At 44.9% G+C, this 18738-nt stretch overlaps 1 protein-coding gene across 1 annotated transcript in view; it reads right to left on the bottom strand.

Moving 5' to 3' along the window:
• Positions 1-272: 272 nt before the first annotated feature.
• SLC41A1 (solute carrier family 41 member 1) overlaps positions 273-18738 on the bottom strand; it is an 80462-nt gene continuing 61996 nt past the window's right edge. Inside the window, exons 5-10 of the mRNA XM_086923427.1 lie at positions 14562-14708; positions 14154-14301; positions 13951-14030; positions 11582-11716; positions 11202-11350; positions 273-4047 (exon numbers count right to left, since the gene is read on the bottom strand). Coding sequence (XP_086779553.1) covers positions 3862-4047; positions 11202-11350; positions 11582-11716; positions 13951-14030; positions 14154-14301; positions 14562-14708 — 845 coding nt within the window. The 3' untranslated portion in view covers positions 273-3861. The remainder of the gene's footprint in view (positions 4048-11201; positions 11351-11581; positions 11717-13950; positions 14031-14153; positions 14302-14561; positions 14709-18738) is intronic.

Below are 18738 nucleotides of genomic sequence, written 5' to 3'. Positions count from 1 at the left end.
GATGGGTTGGAAGGAAAAGCCAAGATGGAAGCTTGGACTAGATCCAGAAATTGAGGTTATACATGTGGACAGCTAAAGACAAACATCAAAGAACATGAATGGTCAGAAAAAGAGTTAGTTTCTGTAATACCTAAATATATTTGAAATACCATGAAAACGTTTTAGAGTTTGCTGGGGTCTCTTTACAGTAATAGAGACTATTTCCTACACCAGACAAGAATTCACCAACCCTAGAAAAGAGAGGGTGAGGGAAACATCTACAACCAAACATATTTTAAATAAACATCTTTATTATACCAAATATAATTTAGTAGCAGACCATTTGTCAATTCAGTAAATTGCACATATAAATAATTACTTTTAAAGACCTCTGTTAAGTCAGTTTGCTTGCCGAATGCACACAAGTACAAATAGAACTGACATCTGCTTCCAGATCGGACAACGTTCAAGTGCATGATAGTACAAAACATGCAGGTAACAAAACACCCACACTGGTCGATCGCATCTCATGATCCCTGCAAATTATTAGAACAATCAAGAAAGAATACAAAGCTATAAGCCTCACAGACAAAATGGATGCAAATGTGCTGTACCTTCAGGACCTTTAAGCCAATCCATGCATGGGTCTGGCCTTCCGTCCGACTTGTAAACCATTCCAGCTCTTCTGCACCCATTTTAAAGCAGTTCAACGTGGCAGCCATGTTATGGGTGCCTTTGCAGCATGCACGCATGCTCCAACGCATCAGTCCTTCAGACCAGCATAGACTATTTCCATTTTAAGAGTGCACTGATAAAGACATCAAGGTTGAACAGCTAAGACACAAGAGTCAATTCTGAGAATCTCAGACAAAAATTCCTAGTTATTCCCCAGGAGTCAACACCAAAAAACTGCACCTCTGGAACACCAAGACGAAAGGTGCAAGACATAAGGACAGTTACTTGTGCAAATGAAAAGAACAAATTTAAAAGAAAATCGGTAATGATCGGGTGGGGAATGGCTAGTCACTCAATGTGGAGAAACTTAATTTAATTTGAAAGAATTTGCCAATTACACTGCTTGGCACAAATACTGATTTTTTTGCATGGCACTCTTTTTTTTCCGAACATTAAAACATTTACACGTAATGAGATTCACATTTTAGCCTCCTTCATGATCCGCTATTGGGTTAGCATCACAAAGAATGCCATAATTGAACATCACACCGAACCCATCCCACTGCACAAACCTATAAGACGGGGAGTGCCCCCCCTCCGGTCCAGTGGCATGAGGTTCTCGAAGAATGAAGCACATCCCACCCCGGGCCTTGTTCGGAATGCCTCACTTCTATAAAGGTCTAATCTGTATTGTGTGGCTTTGGTGTTAATGCCAACCCCTTCACTGGGCTGGTTCAGTTCTTTTTCAAGGTCTTCATGCTCTTGAATGTCAGGATGAGCGGATATGGCAAGTAGGAGCACCGAAGCGAAGGCACGAATGCAGGAACAGCACCGCTACTTAACAGCTTTATAAAAAGAATACATTGGGGACGGTCACACGAATCCGGGTGCGCAGAAGATGCATTCGTTTGATCTTTGGCTCTTGCAGAACATTTCACAGCCTTGTTTTAAGGGTTGTCTATTTAGATTATTTTTCTATTTGGAAATAATACAAACCCCTCGTAATGACACCGATTAAGTGCCATTAAATACTTATACCCAAAACCCGAGAACCTTGAAGATGGAGAAAAATATACTCCGAAACATAGTGAAACGTTTTAAACTCAAAACTCGTTCTTTTGAGATACTTTAAGCAATTTTACTTCTTGGCTCTAATCCCCCAAATTCTGTGAATACACCCTTAAGAAGTCCAACCCCTTCCCAAAGCGAAAATGCTCACTTATTTCCTGCATGCACGAACACCTCTTGCACACCATGGTTCTCTGTATTAAATCAGACCATGCAACAAATTGCCTTGAATTTGGGGATCGTGATTCTGCTGACGCAGCAGTAGTATAACCCACTGTGCGGCTCAGATACTGGGAGTTAAATTACCAGGAGGCATTGCAGCACTGACGGAAGGAGCACTTGTATAGTAATTGCAAAATGCCCTGGGCTTATAAGGACACAATATCTCCGCGCCTGCCCCCTCCCCACAAATATCTGCACCATCAACCTTTGCAAGTTGGAAAAGGACAGACACTCGTATGCCTAAATTCCAGCCAGACTACAGCAGTACTCACTCCCAATCCCCACCAGCCCAGGCTCACGTATGAGCCTGAACACACTTTCAACACTACGGTTCTGTTCCTCTCCAGTTACCTATCATTCTTACCCACACCCCGTGCCAGCGGATCACAAGCCTACCATTATTTGGCAGGAAGAGCAAACTCTGTAATAAACATTGAAACTCACATTCATGGATTTTGGACACCACTGAAGAGTACAACCGCCCTAAGAATATCCCTGCCCTCAGTGACGAGATGTTAAACTGCACTGGTTCTCCGTTTAAGGGTTCCTTCTTCTTAAGGCTCGTTCCTGAAGGAAGACTCCATCAGTGGACAAAAATCACACATCCCTACCCCCACAAACACGGTCATAATTCTTCATTTTGGGCAAATAATACTACATAAAAAGGATGGCACACATTTTAGGTGAGTGTATGTTGTTCAAGCTCCAAACATCTCGACTCGGTCAAACTAGCAACTGGGAGGATAAGCAAATAAACACCTAAAACAGTAATTGGGCCAAACAATGACCAGGCATCACGAATGAATAGCAACAGACTGCCATTGAGAGTCATTGACTCTAACTACACCTCAAGGTCCTCTTGTTCCAGACCTAAACACATGCTGTCCCCAGCACTGGAACAGCCACCGTGCATGCTCCCATATTCCTGAGCTTCTGTGTGATGTGGCAAAGACTTGCACAACTCCAGTATTCCATTTCTCATTCCCTATAACCCAAGTCTTCAGGTCCCATTGGGGTAGAAAGTCTATTTCGCAGTGTGCTTAGCCCACACATTCCATCCTCCGAACTACCTCTCCGGAGTCACAACACACCCGCCCATACCTTTGTTCCTGAATTCCCATTACTTTGTTCCTGTGCCTCAAGGCATCAGCTGTTTGTTACTGACCTCAGATCCCTCCTTAATATTTAGAGCAGCACATGAAGTTATAGTATTAGTGTTATTGAGGCAAGAAGTTGGGTAATGCAATTCACCACCGAACCTCAGTTATGAGAACATGGACTAAGAATCAGCAATTGCCTAGAAATCGTGTAAGCCAAGCCACATTACACCCCAGCTCAAATTCAAAGAAAGCCGACATTTCCAGAAAGTTGCTAGGAAGATCTTCGGGTTGTTGAGGTTTGCACTGTGCATTTTAGTGACTGAGAAGACAAGGAGGATACCTAAAAGTGCATCTTGAAGTGAGACTAGCCAACACTGCATGGGCAGCACCACCACTAATGCAGGGCCCTTAACCTCTTTGAAGGCTAGAATAGAATTCAAAAAAGTTCAAGGCCTGGAAATCGTTATATTCAGTAATTGCACTTAGTGACCACCTCTGTCCACCTGCACAGTTTGCGGCTTTGAGAGACCAGCTGGCACATAGAGAAACCAGGCAGACAGACAAGTCAATGTTTAGAAAAGGCTGAGGCACACGCAGACAGTCACAGCTTGGGTACGTTTAGCGACATTCTCCTGATTTTCCCTTACATCACCTGCAGCTTTCCTGCGGGAGGAGGGAAAATCGTCTGTACAAATAGTAAGTTTCAGTAGCAGCCCTGAGCAAAGTCCCCATTGAAAAATAATGAGAACTGTTCGCCACAAAGAGTCCATGAGTCCACGTGTGAACAAAGTGGTACGAATAGAAGTTGGGAGGGCAGTTAGTCCCCAACATCTGTGTCTCGGTCCCCAATAAGCCAGAGGACGTGGAAGCTCAAGGCAAGCAGGCCTGTCCCAAGAAGGTCACCCAGTGCAGTCAAGTACGGGATGGCAAAGTTGTCGGGATCCATGCCACGGCCCCACATCCAGTGGATCATCCAATCCGCAATATAGAGCAGTGTCAGCACCTGCGATGAAAGAGACAGCGTTACAAGCAATGGAGAAGGTGCACTTGATGACAGTGCATGCCTATGAAAAACCAGGACCGATGGCCTTGAACACCTGCTGCAATTACAAAATCACAATGTTTTGGGATAGGATTACCATCCTCTGACATGTTAGGGTATAGGGTTTAATAAAGCTGCATTTCATGTAGGCTTAGAAGTGAATCTATGGGCATGCCAAGGGTTTCACCCATGGCCTCTAGATTACGTACATATTGTTTATAGTAGTAACAGATTATGCGTGATCTTTCTAACTCTTACTAGAGCTTCGAATACCAAAACACTGAGAATGGAGTTGCAACTACCAATCTTTATTTCTGGTTAGGAATGAAAAACATGCAAAATACCCATTAATAGATTTACTACACGCAAGTACCGAGGAAAAACACGAGATCATGCTACCTAGTTCGTGTCATGAAGTGCACAATTCCGACCATCTGATTTATTATTAAATACATAGCTGGGCGGTGTTTTTTGGAGCAGTACAAAATAATCACACTTTTCTTCAGAAGAATGCTTACAATGGAGTTAAGTGGCCACTTAGCAAAGCATCTGCCTAGCACAGGGGGCTAGATGGTGTGGTTTCCCTGTGATCACATCTGGTCAAGGAAGAGCACTGGAAGGCAAGTCCTTTGGTCTCTATAGGCTACCAATGGGCTTGATCAGATCTCCACGTGAATCCACAAGAAAGCAAAGAAACCCCATTATTACAATAGCTTATTTTTTTAGGTCCTTCAACAGTTCTTTTGATTTTGGGACAACTGCCTCTCCTACCTCCAGCTCACTAAACTGTACTCTGAACATTCCAGTGAGGGTCTGATCTAATCCCCCCCTGCCCTTCACTACTCGAGCCCCCTTATCCCAGCAATCTCCTTCCCAGCCCCGGACTAGTGCGAATGGCTAGATTTGTTTTTCCATGGTATTTTTTTCACTTTAGTTAAGGGGCAGATTTTCCCATATTGCCCTTCCTTCTGTAATGAAACGCTCTGGATGACTAGTAGGTGTAGGAACCCACAAGGACTACAGCTCAATTGTCTTTCACTCAAGAAGACTATACATTTTTACTGTAATCAATGGTACTAGTTTTTTTTTTTTTCGAGCCCTGTGTTCCCTCTTGGAATCCTAACTTTCTTTTACACTATTTAGAGGATACACAAATATCACTGTAGCCAGCTCTTTAACCCATTGATCTATTGAAGATAGTTTGAAGAAGAAGGTACGGTCAATGCGGAGTGGTCATGAACTATTGCCACTGGACTCAAGCTTTGACCTCCTGATTAGAGACCGGCTCTCTCCCCCAGCAGCACCGCTGTTGTGCCTCTGCCGCAGATACGGGTCTGGTAGGTTTTTAAGGCCCTCCTCCACCCACAGGCTCCTGCCTGCGCCTCATCCCTGGTGTCCAGTGGGAGAGCCTTGCTCTTCAGTTCCACTGTTGTCTGTCTGCCTTGTCGTGCCTTTTGTATCTTGTCGGTCTTCAGTGCATTGTTAATGGTCATTTCTGTGCTTGTCTGACTTTCTGCCCTTATTTAATTATTTTTTTATATTTCTAAAGCGCAAACAAAGGCCCGTAGGCGTCTCGGCGCTAAGTATCTGAATTATTTACCCTGGGAGGAGGAGCGGGATCTATTGATTAAAGAGCCAGGTTTTAAGTTGCTTACGAAAAGACCATAAAGATGGACTGGCTTGGATCACATGGGGCAGAGTATTCCACAACTGGAGCCGACACTAGGAATCTTCTGTCACCCCATGAAACCGTTTTAGTACGGGGAACCACAAGATCGTCTGAACAAGAGGAGCGTAGTGTTCTGGACGGGCGGTAGGGAATCAAATTGCGGATGAGATGAGCCGGTCCTAGATTATGCAAAGTCTTATACACGATGCATAGAGTCTTAAACTTTATTCTATTTTTGATGGATAGCCAATGCAGCTCTTTGATGGTATTGGAGGCAGAGTGATATTTGGGAATATTTCCCAAAAGCCTGGCAGCTGAATTTTGTATTATTTGCAGTTTGTTTAAGACTCCTTCTTGTGCATTGAGGAATAAAGCATTGCAATAGTCCAAAGTGGACAACACAAGGGAAGTGACCAGAGTTTTACCGGCTTTGTCTGGGAGAAAAGGGAGAATTTTTTTAAATAAGTTTCAGTTTAAAAAAGGCTGAGGAGGTGATCTGGATAGCATGTAGGTGAAACGTAAGGCGATCATCAAAAATGACACCCAGATTCCTCACCTTGCTAACAGGCTCGGGAGGGGGGCCTAAGGAGGAAGGCCACCAATTGGATGACCACTCTGGTGTTAGCGGTCCAAAGAGGACTACTTCCGTCTTATCGGAGTTTAACTTTAAACAATTGGAGGCCATCCAGCTCTCTATTGCTACCATGCCTGATTTAAGATCGTCCGCTACTTTATAGCCATTGTTCTTGATGGCTAGGACCAGCTGGGTGTCATCTGCATAGGAAGTAAGGCTCATCCCATAAGCCCGAATGACATTGGCTAAGTCCGACACATAGATCTTAAAGAGTGTCGGACTTAGGGATGAGCCTGGAGGTACTCCACATGGCAGAGACAAGGTGGACGAGTGAAATGGTCCCATTGTGACTACCTGGGTTCTATCAGCCAAAAAGGAGGCCAGAAGTTTACTGGCAGTCCCTTGAACACCCAAGCATTCGACACGGTCAATCAGGGTAGTATGATCGACCGTGTCGAAAGCTGCAGATAAATCAAGCAGTATCAAGACCGCTGTGCCCCCAGTGTCACGGATGAGTCTGATGTCATCCGCTGCCTTGATCAAAGCCGTCTCTGTCCCATGGAATTGGAGAAAGCCAAACTGGGTTTCATCAAGTAAATGATGTTGCTCTAAAAAAGCGGAGAGCTGTTTGTTCATAGCTTTTTCGGCTATTTTAGCCAGAACTGGTAGATTGGCGATGGGCCGGTAGCTTTTAGGTTCTTCCATATCAAGATGTGGTTTCTTTAAGAGTGGTTATTAGTTTTGTGCCCTAGTTTCTCCTCCGTATCAGGTTTCACACCACTCTTTCCCCGCCGCTGCTCTCCTGTGGCCCCTCCCCCTGTCATTCCCACTCCGCCTCAGTTGAGCTCCCCAGATCCCACATTTAATGGCAGATGCTGCACAGCCACACCGCTGGCACGCCAAAGGCAAGCCCGTCTGCAACCAGCACCAGAGACCCTGGATGTCCGACCACCCACTTCTACAATTCTACCGTCCTACTCTCACTTAACCCTGGAAGAAACGTCAACTGCCATCTGTCTACACCAAAATCCACCCACAGCCAGTTCCCCGGCCGCCGAACCTGGACCACCCTCTACACCCCGACAACTGGCACCATTATGCTAAACACCAGCACCCAGTAGGCCTGAGGTACAACTTCCTCAACATGCGCTCCCTGCACAAACACGCCATAGAGATCTGAGACCTAGACACCACCTTGCCTTCATGAAAACCTGGACCACCTCCGCCATCCCCAACGGATACAAGATCTAGAGGAAAGACCGCCCAACTGCCCAAGAGGACTACTCGCCATCCATCAGACTCACCACCTCCGCCACAAGCGACTCCCAGTGCACCACAGAGCACCTCAATTTCCAGATACAGACCAGCCCCAGATCCACCAAACGCGGCATGCCTGCCTGCAGGCCCCTGGGACCCCGAACTGCATTCACCACCATCTCAGACCTTGTCACACCATCGCCTCCACACACTACATACTCATCGGAGACCTCAACTTCCACCTAGACAACCTCAACGTCCCAAACTCTTCCACCCTCCTGGACAACCTCGGACTGAAACAGCTAGTCACCACCCCCGACCACAAGGCAAGACACACCCTCGACCCAATCTTAGATCCACTTCAGCCACACCACGCAACCCCTCTGGACGGACCACCACTGCGTACACTTCCAAATCAAAACCATCGCCCCCAAACCTGTACCCCGCCCACCGCGAAGGAACTGGAGCAAGGTCACAGAGAAGCTCCCCTTAACTCCACCCTCAACCACGATGACCCCTCAACGTCAGCCAACAACCTTGCAGCCAAAGAATTACACCGATGTTTCTCCAACTGCACTAACGAACTCGCACCCCGACAGACAACGCTCCAGGAAAGCCACCTGATAAACCGCCGATCTTCAAGAATCCAGGCGCACCTGAAGAAGTCTCGAGAAGAATTGGCGAAACCGCAAAACGTTGGACCACCGCACCACATACAAGAACGCCATGACAGAATACCACCATCTCACAAGTTCACACCCAACGCCAGGAACTCATCAGCATCATCCACAAATCCACCAAACCACCTCCAGCGAGGCCACAGACACCACCCCATCCCAGGACCTCTGCAACAAGCTCAGCTCCTACTTCCATTTGAAAATTAAGTCCCTCTATGACAACTTCAACAAACGGACACTGGACTCCGAAACCACTCTCACCAACAACAACGCCAGCTAACCCACTGTCTCCCCCTGAACGCCAGCCACCACATAGACCACGAAAGGCATCCACGGACCCCTGCCCTCTGCACATCTTCCACAGAGCCGCCGTCATTGCACTAGAACTACAATGCACTATCAACACCATCTTCGAAACTGGCATCTTCCCTGACTGGAAATGAGCAATAGTCAAGGCCCTGCTCAAGAAGCCCTCTGCAGAACCTTCGGACCTCAAACTACCGACCAATCTCCCTCCTACCCAAAGTCATAGAGAAGACCATTAATGCCCAACTAATGAAATCCATCGAAGAGTACTTCATCATCGACCCCTCCCAATCGGGATTCCGCAGCAACCACAGCACCGAGACCACCCTTCTCGTCGCCACAGATGACATCTGCACCCTCCTTGACAAAGGCCACACCATGGCCCTGATGCTACTAGACCTCTCCGCAGCCTTCGACACAGTCTCCCACCGCAAACTCACCGCCAGACCCCACGACGCTGAGATACGGGGATCCGCCCTCAAATGGCTCTGCTCCTGCCTCACCGGCAGGACCCAAACAATAAGACTGCCTCCCTTCCTCTCCGAACCCACAGAGATCAACGGCAAAGTAGTTCAAGGATAGTCACTCAGGCCCTACGCTCTTCAACATCTACACGTTGAGAGAGAGAGAGTAACATTCAAGATACTCACCCACACCTTCAAATGCCTCCACAACACCGGACCCCAATACCTCAATGAGAGAATCTCCTTCCACACACCCAAGAGAAACCGCCGATCCGCCGCCCTCACCAAAACACCGCACATCAGTAGAGCCAGAATGGACTGAAGAGCCTTTTCTTACATTGCGGCCAAGACCTGGAACAAGCTCTCGATAGTCATCAGATGCGCCCCCTCTCTGAATAGCTTAAAGAATACAATCAAAACCTGTGTCTATGACTGAACAGAGCAGCTTACACACCCAGCGCCTTGAGACCCTCACGTGCGAGTAGCAAGCTTACAATACCGAGATTGATTGATTCTCTCCTCTGCATGGTTAAGACCTTCTCCTAGATTGAATTCCATTAAGCTCACAATGTAAAGAAAAAGGGTCTTCCTCGAAGACGAACACTGTCTGAATACGATTGTTGAAGGCTTATTTAAAAAGGAGTAAACTGTTCTGGACAACTACAGAAGCAAATGAAGGTGGGCCACAATGCTTACTTTCTGATCCAAAGGGAACATCAAGCAAAGAATTAGCCACAAACAGAGGTGGAAGAGTACAGACAATACTGCTCCTCTTCGCACTACTACAGAAAAAGAGGCACTTCCATCTGTTGGGGGGGCCAAGCGGTGAATCCAGCTCTGTCTCCAGTGAGGTACCAAGCATACTGGCATTTTGTATGCCATGTACAGCCCTTCATCATTGTAACGAGGGGCATTAGGAATGCCCTGGACCACATAGGAGTTGAAATTGTATACAGCTTCTAGGGTTTGCCAGTATTGCTATTCAAAAGGCTGAAGTTATTGCTGAATAATCACTGGTAATGTTGTTAATTATTCTGTAAAAACAACTTCTGCCAGGAGTCGGTCAATGTCAGTTGAAGGTCAAAGACTGTGCTCAGAACAAAGTCCAGTATTAGCACCAGCAAAGTCCATTTCAGCACCAGCCAAGAAGGAACTGACATGTACTTGAGGCCAGTATGCACCTCTGGACTGGTGTGGTTAAGGGCCCAGGAATGGTTCCCAGAGGAGTAGTCTGAGTAAGGGGAGGGCCCCACCATGGAAAGTCAAACTGGATGCCCCGAAGGTGCCAGTGGGGCCTGAAGACAAGCCAGAGGGCATCTACAAAATTTGCAGCATGGCTTCCTAGAAGATCTTTACCTACTAGAAGATATCCATTTGTTGTGGGGAAGATGACAGTCTAGAACTTTGTGGTGCATTGGGACCAATTGCAGGACTGGCTCTGAGTCAAAAGATGCAAAACCTTTAGAGGAATGCTCTTGCGGCTTTACTAGAGTTTGAGAGTCAGGAGGAGACAGAGTCCAGACTTGGTTTTCTTGTGAATCTTTGACTTTGGCTCCTGAAAAACATAGAATAGCAAAGACTGACCGTATGACTGCGAATGACCAGGTAACTTGGAACCAGAGTCAGAGTGCTGTATCGAACCAGACGTCCTATTCTTGGCAATGTAGAGCTTAATCTTCTGCTCCCTAATCATCTTTAAATGCATGAGGGCACACTTACCACACAATTGAGTAGTGCCCAGAGCCCAAGCACCACAGACCTGCTGTGTGGGACTGTGACAGATATCTGCAGTTATGGACAGATATCTGCAGTAATCAAAAGCTTGTTTTAATGGAAAAACATCTTCCATTTTCTTACCTGGAATACATTTGGAGTGGTCAGGAAAAACAGTTGGGAGCAGAACTAAGGATCCTCGTTGAATACAGAAAGAAAAAGACATCTGCGCACTGGAAAGGCACTTTATATGTGGCTTTGCTGAATCACTCTGGGGTACTTTTAAGTCACCAACAGGCATGTGCAGGGTTCTGATTGGGAGATTTTTTTCCAGCAGTCTGGCACCTTTCAATATTATAAAGTTTGGGAATCTGTAGTTAAAAGTACCCATCAAATGTTCCATAGGATGCTTAGTCACTTGTGGGAAATCGTTCACAGTTCTTTTGGAAACATACCTGGAGCAGAGCTGCCGTCATGTAGAAGACAACAAAGATGAGGGTGAGGGTGGTGTGGCCAGCCTGCATGGAGCCGATTGTGTAGAGGAAAACTAGATGCCCTGGAACAACCAGGAGGAAAAGCACCCGGGCTGAGCGAGAGTTCACACCTATAAAATTAGGGAAAACATTAGTGACCAAATAAGGAACATTGATAGCCAGAGGACTTCATTCACGCTTCACGAGATATATCAGTTCATGTCTAACCTTAAGTTCCATATTGGCTCAGCACATATTTCACCCCGCGTCTTCCCACATCACACTCCACAGGTTCTTCTCCTGGCCCGTCCTCCACCCACCCATTCCCACTAGATTACATACAAGTACTGCAGTATTCTTACTAGAAGTGAAGAAAGTGCCACAAGGGGTTGGGCACTTGCGCGGTACCACAACCACTCCTTCTACTGGCTTCTCCAACATGTGCAGGTATGTGGAGATCCGGCTTGCCTGCACCGCCACCAAATTACCACCAACTCCTGCAACATAGAAGTGAATCTATAAAAATTTTGCACAAATAAATCAAGGCATCCAGCAACAGTCATCAGCAACAGTAAATGCCGATCTTAAAATACACTCACCCAAAACGATTCTAAGCTGTAGTGCAAGAATAATATATTTAAAAAATAATCATTTATACGGTTTTGTAAGACCTAAGCAGAGACCTCGAACTGCAATCTCTGCAATCCACTTGAATGAGAAGAGGGACATTCGTTCTGCTAACTGTATGCAATTCACTTACAAAATCAAATCACAGGCCAGAACCTTCACCAACCCACTTTGCAGCTCACAACCGCTGCAGGTAACCTTCAGTCGTGCAACTGGGGTTTGCCATCAGCAATCAACATCCAAACACACATGCAGTTTTGAAAGTTAAACCCAACTGGTCCACCAAATGGTGCAAAGACCATTAATCAATCTAAGCGTTGACACCCTCCTGCCCCCGACCTTCACCCCCATCCAGTTTTCTCTTTTCCCTACTCAGATCTGCTTGATCTACCCCGCTTACTGGAGATCCCTGGAACCTGAAATCCTACAGTAATCCAACTGTACTAACAACCTGCAAATTCTCATGCAGACTCATTAAACATAGCCCGAGTTAACAGCAAATGAACATTTTTGAAAACCTTCATTTTTTTCCTTTACCCAGTGGAGGTATTTACATAACTCATACCAGATGCAAGACAAATAAGTATTGTACAACAATGTAAATCTGCATCAAAATTATTAGCAAAGACACTTTTTACCCCAGTCTCTTAACTTCGTAGGATCTGAAGAACCAGAAAAAGCCAAAGTGACAATAAACTTGCCATGCTAACAGTACGCCAAATTTCACACAGATTAAACTGAACAAATTGTGTTGGCACAACAAAACGTTTATGTCCCTCCACCCCGCTGGGTCTGCAGAATACCTGCCACACCAACAGAAGCTGAACATTGTAAACATCTCCCAAGTATCATGTACAGTCATCATAAGAATGGTATGATCAGTTAACAAATACGCTTTTGAACACCCCTTTTTTACCAAGTTCGGCCTTTATGGATCTGCACAAATTTAAGCAAAGAGTGAACTAAACATTCTAAGCGTCTGGCAAACTTTGTGTACGTTCATCAAATGGCACTAAAGTTACGTGCAAATGTTAAAACAGGTTTTCTGCGGTCAATAGATCTTACTTTTAAGCTTATAAAACCTGCGACAGATTTTTGTAATGCAAATTTCTTGAAATCCTATTAAAGGGTTTACACCAAACCAAGCAAAGGCCTTTCCTCGTAAGTTTTATTTTCATGCCAAGCTTGCTGCAATCCCATTGAACTTTTTTTTTATGTAGAAGACTGGAAAGATTTCTATGGAAATTAAAAATGAGTAATGCTACTTTTTTGGCACCCCTACATTTACGCAAGACAAAAGACATAAGCAAAGCGGCCAGGTTAGCAGACACAAATGCAGGCCAACATACGCAAAGGCACTTTGAAATGTTTGCGAAACTTGGTGGCCTAACGGCACCAATTACTTGCCCTAAGAAATAAATTTATCTAGGTCTAAGCGGGTAAATGGTAGTTTCTGATTTCGCTGGTACACAACCACCACCATGGTTGTCGGTCTCCAGCCATTCAGAAGGCCAATTAGCTTCTGGCACAGACACACTGAAACATCCACTGCTAACCAGTTATTAATTTGTAAAAGAAGAAGTGCCAGGGATCACATCAGGAGGCAGCTTGCACCAGCCCATTTCTCTTCTTAGCACCGCCAAAAACAGAACCAACTACTCACCTTGAAAGTGGGGAAAGGATTCGGCATATTGGCCAGAGCTGCCCACTTCAGAGCTGGAGAACCAGGGTTAGAGTCTAGGCTCAACATCTGGGCGAAATCACTTAATCTCCCCATGCCTACCATAAATGAAAGTGTCCTTCACTAGTGCTCACGAAAAGTGCTGGTGTTGATGCTTAAGTGCCGGTGCTGAGCCCCGGAAACCATCGGCTCAAATTAAGCACTGCTGCTCACCTTCAAATATATAGTGGCAGATAGGCATTAGGGTTTAACTTCATGCATCTGAGTTACATCGCATCCTTCACTATTGCAGTATCTCATGCCAGCTCCCTGAATGCATGCATTCATTCATTCCAGCCACTTCCGCCATAACTATAGTTGGAGGAACATGAATGAGGTAACTTCCAAACGCATTGCACACACAAGACCGTATAGCCTACTCACCATTAATAACTGGTGTGAAAACTGCCATTCCAGCAAAGTTCGGATTTGAAACCGTTCTGTCCAAGATGAGACCACCGATGCTGCAAAAACAGAAGAGAATTTAAGACTGTCAGACATATATTGGAAGTAGAATTTACCTTAAGCCCCTAGAAAAGAGTCATGCCCAAAAGCGTTCATGCAGCTCCTGAAACATTGCCACTCACCTACTGATTCCCATTGCGATGATCACAGGCTCCCACCCAGAGTATAGCACTTCACGGGTGGCCGGGTTACGCTTGGCAATGATGATCCAAAGTGGCAGCAGTGCTACAAAGAAGGCACACACCAAGGGGTTCACGTACACGTTGACCTCTGAGAAGGCAAACCAGAGTTAATATATTATGCAAGGAGGGAAACCAGAAGGATAAAAAGATATATAAATCTAAAGATCTATATAGTCTGGGATTTAATTGGTCTGTAATAAGTTGTGCAAACCAAAACAAGTCCCACGAAAACGGAGCCATCAGAGCAAAATAATTTGGAGTGGTTTGCAACTTTAAGAAACTGTACAGACAGACTGCAGTGGTGAGGTTAGCACATGCGCACTCTATGCCTAAACAAGATCAACTCACTCAGTTCCTTGTAGAGCCCCCAGCTTATGCCAGATAACAGGGCGAGGGTGATTAGGTCTCCAAGGCTGGCAGCGATGGGCGTGGCCACATTATCTGGATTTATCCCAATCTTCCTGGATCCAATTATGACCCCAACCATGATCATGCCTAGGCGAAAACAGCAGATTAGAAACTTAGGCAACAGGCTCAAACCAAACACCAGAAAAAGTATCTTCAAGTATAGCCATAAAGTCATACAGAACAGTTTTACTTTAGAATAGATTCGCTGCAGTTAAGTTACTTGCAAGGTTTTTTTTGTAGTAACTTTTATATTGTTTCATTTTATCATTTAAATTTCGTCGATTCATCAATAGCATTTATTGTACCTTGATACAAGTCTAGAAACAACCCCCACACCAGTAATGTAGTTTTGATTGGGAGAACAGCACATCTTGCAGTGTGTCTAGTATTCAATTCTAGTTTAGTTTACTGTCTGGGATCCTCCAACTGTACTTGTGTCTAGTTTGTTTTCTACAACCTTCACTATTATTTCTGTTCATCTGACCGTAGGACTAGTTCAGCTGCCCGTTTTGTGTTGTTGGTTGCCTATTTGTGTTCTCCATCTCCTGTGTTGGGCTTTCATGTCCTCCTTAGGGCAAGTACTGTCTGAGGGCAGTCTACACATCCTGCAGTTTGCCTTGAGGGTGAAGTGGTAAATAATGGTCTACTGCATGGTCGCGAAATCAGCTCTTTAGTCCAAAGTTTGATTTAGGGCCGAGACCTCTGCCCCTGGATATCGCTACTCTGCAAGCATCTGGCCAGTAGATGTACCAGGGTATTGATGCACTTACATTAGGAGCTCTAATGTAGCGAAGTATGGTCTCTACGACAAAAGGACCAATTCAACGTCAATCGTTTATTTCAAAACACACTTTCCACCAGAACTCTGCAATTAAAGCATGTGCATTATTAATGTACAGCTTTCAGGTTTGAGAGCCCCACAAGTAAAGTCAATCCTAACACTTTCCTTCAAACCTCCAAGTCTATGGGGTTGAGATCTATTAATGCCTTTGCAAAGCTAGGCCAGCTGAGGAAGTCATCTTCTTGCCAATCTTTGAATGCAGTGTGTCTTCTGAGAAGGTACACCCACTCCTTAGCTTATGGGACCGGACCAGCGAGATATTGCCGACACCCTGGAGGATCTTAGGGCTTTACTGGCCCAAAGTAATCCAAGACAGACACGTTGTAGCAAACTAGGCATTGGACACCACCTACTGCAAGGTCATAATGTTGCCACTGGTATAGGGCTCAAAAGATATGCCTGGATATGTTCAACCACGGTTTCAGGGGGTATGTTCAGGGGGGGCAAGGGTCCCTCGTGAATTTGCTCATCGCTGGATCTAGACTGTTCACCGAAAAGGCCGCTTTAGAAGAGCCATTTACTTAATGTCTGCAGAGGCAGTTGCTTGGATGAAGGACTTTGTTCATAGTTTTATTACATAAACAACAACCATCTTCTGGTGCACAGCAGGGAAATACCCCCTGCGAAGCAATGGAAACCCAACTCTAAAACCGGCACTGTCAATTCCAATAGGTCAGCGCTTATTTTTCCTCAGCAGACATTTCCCAGAGAGCAGGAGAGGGGAAAAGTGCACAAAGTGGAAAGGAGAAATATGGAAAAGGGTCCCACAAAAGAAAGAAGGAAGGACCCTACAAGAGTAAAAAAGCACAGCTGCGAGTGTCTGGTAGCCAATTAAATAGGCAGGCGGTGAATTTCAGCCTAGGCTGCATTGGTATTCTATGCGCCAGCGTCGACTTTTGATCAGAGCTTTGAGCAGTGGCACTTATTTTTCTACAAATTAAACACCGAGCCTAGTTCCTTTGTTGTAACCTTTCATTACAAACATATCAGATCTACGACATCTGAAATACTCTTTCCTAGTAGTGAACCAATTAGGCTTACGGCTGTCATCATGGACTTGCTACAATAATCAACTCAGGCCTGCTGTATTGAGCTTAAGTTTTCCAAGAACGCAATCATACCTATAACAAAACTACAAATGTACAGAATTACAGCTGTGACATAAAGAACACCCCTCAGAGTCTAACAAGGATTATCGTTCTTGGAAGTTTTCTTTTCCTAGGGTTTCTTCGGGTGGTAACCAACATTAAAACCCTTGCCTAGTAAAGAAATCTGCAATATTCTCTGTAATAAAATACCAGACCACAGGCTTTAGCACAGTGTAATAACAATCTACTCTTTAAAGCCGATTTAACACATGCTTTTAACAATAAGTAAGGCAGGCCTAGTTGCTTGGATACAACTTAACAGATCACATTTAAGAAAATCGGAAAAAACTTCAGTGATCCGATAATACCTATAGCCTTTACTAATGGCTTGACACGAACTAACATAGGCCTACTGAAGTGTCCATAAGCCGGTAACCATCATGCATTCGGTTCTAAAATTACAAATGTGCAAAAGCAAAAATAGAAAAACCAGATACAACATCCCAGAGCCGAACAAAAATCAGTCCAAGGTTTTTGTTAGAATGGGTGACCAACAGCAAAACACTTGCCTTCCCTGGTAATCTGAAAGATTACATATAATAAAATACCCGGCTACAGACTGCAACAGAGGGATAACCATTCACTGTTGGGGGCCTATTAGTTTTAACAAATGCTTTACACCATAAATAGGCCAGGCCTACTGCCTTTGCAATAGCTTTCTAAAATAAACTGACCACAAATATGGCATCTGGCACAACTTTGCCGTGCACCAATCGGGCATTCTGTAGTACTGAGTGTCCGATTTCCCACAAGACAACAGCCATACATAGTAGTATTTTACTTTGCCATCTTTAGTTTTGTATGAGTTTGTAATGTTATATGTTCAAAGGCAGCCTAATACGGATTCTCACAGTGCAATCAGGTTTGTCAGCTGGGGTAACCAACACCAAACCCCAATCTGTGAGATTCCATGTAACAAAATACCCATCTGTAGGCTTTAGCATGGTAGGAAAAAAAAAAGTCCACCCTTAAATGCCTATTGACATTAACATATGGTTTTCAAACTAACTAGGTCAGGCCTAGTGCTTTTATTGTAATATTTCGTAACAATGAGGCCAAACACCTTTATTATTGGTGTATCACCATAACCAACTAAGATCTACTCTGCAGGCCATGATTTTTCCCACCAAAGCAACCATCCCGTATACCACTATATCATCACAAATCTATCCAACATTACAGTTGCCAAAACAATATAAAAGGCTTCCTATGCAAGTCTGGCCTCCTGGCTTTGTCATAACGTTCGGTAAAATACAGATTATTAATAGAAGCATCTTAACTCTTCCCTTTGAATCACTAACTCCTACAGTTAGTACCATTGGCTTGACACAGACAGGCCTATTTAAGTGCACACACTGGTACCCATCAGAGTGCGGGGATTGAATACAGCAATCCCTCATGACTGCCTTCCTCCCATCTGTGATGCTGCCAGAAAAGAAAAAAAAAAGCGTTTTATTGATCTAAGAAACTTGACCAGCATTAAAGTTCTCTGTGCATGCCCTAGAAAGGAGGTAAAGCTTAATTCTATTTAAGGTTGATACTTTATTGGTGCGAGGGACGTTTCTCTAGGAATCCATACTGCTCCAGAGGGAAGTTTCTCTAGGAATCCAGACTGCTCCAGACTCCAGCAGCGCGATACAATAGTCACAGCTGCATAGAAGCGAAGCTCCATCAGTGGAAGCACACAACGACTTCCCAATGAAAACGTACTCCTGTCCACCAACATGTGGGCAGACCCAAAGCCCCCCTCTGTAGTATTCGTGAAAGCTTTCATATGTGGACCACATAAGTTGCTTCAAACAGCTGCGCAGTCAAGCCAGTCCAGAACAAAGAGGTACCAATCAAAAGACCTTTGCAAACAGAAATGCAATTACGTTCCAGACTCCTCTGGCTGTACCGTTTTATCAAACTGAACAGATTTTTCTTTCTCAACTAGAATTTCCGTCCAATTGGGACCGGATCAATTTCACTAGGTGGTGGCCGGGTTTGGTTTCAATTGCTCTCCCACAGTTGTGCTTATAGGCCCAATTTATTGCACGTCATAGATATCAATGCAATCAATATTTTAAAAATATTCTGGGCCCACATTTTTCTCATCAATTCTGCTGCACCATCCGATGCAAGCAAC

The sequence above is a fragment of the Lissotriton vulgaris genome, chromosome 5 (genome assembly GCF_964263255.1).
Source record: "Lissotriton vulgaris chromosome 5, aLisVul1.2, whole genome shotgun sequence".
NCBI lineage: Eukaryota > Metazoa > Chordata > Amphibia > Caudata > Salamandridae > Lissotriton > Lissotriton vulgaris.
The sequence above is the reverse complement of the archived record's forward strand: the minus strand, read 5'-3'. Positions and strand labels throughout refer to the sequence as shown.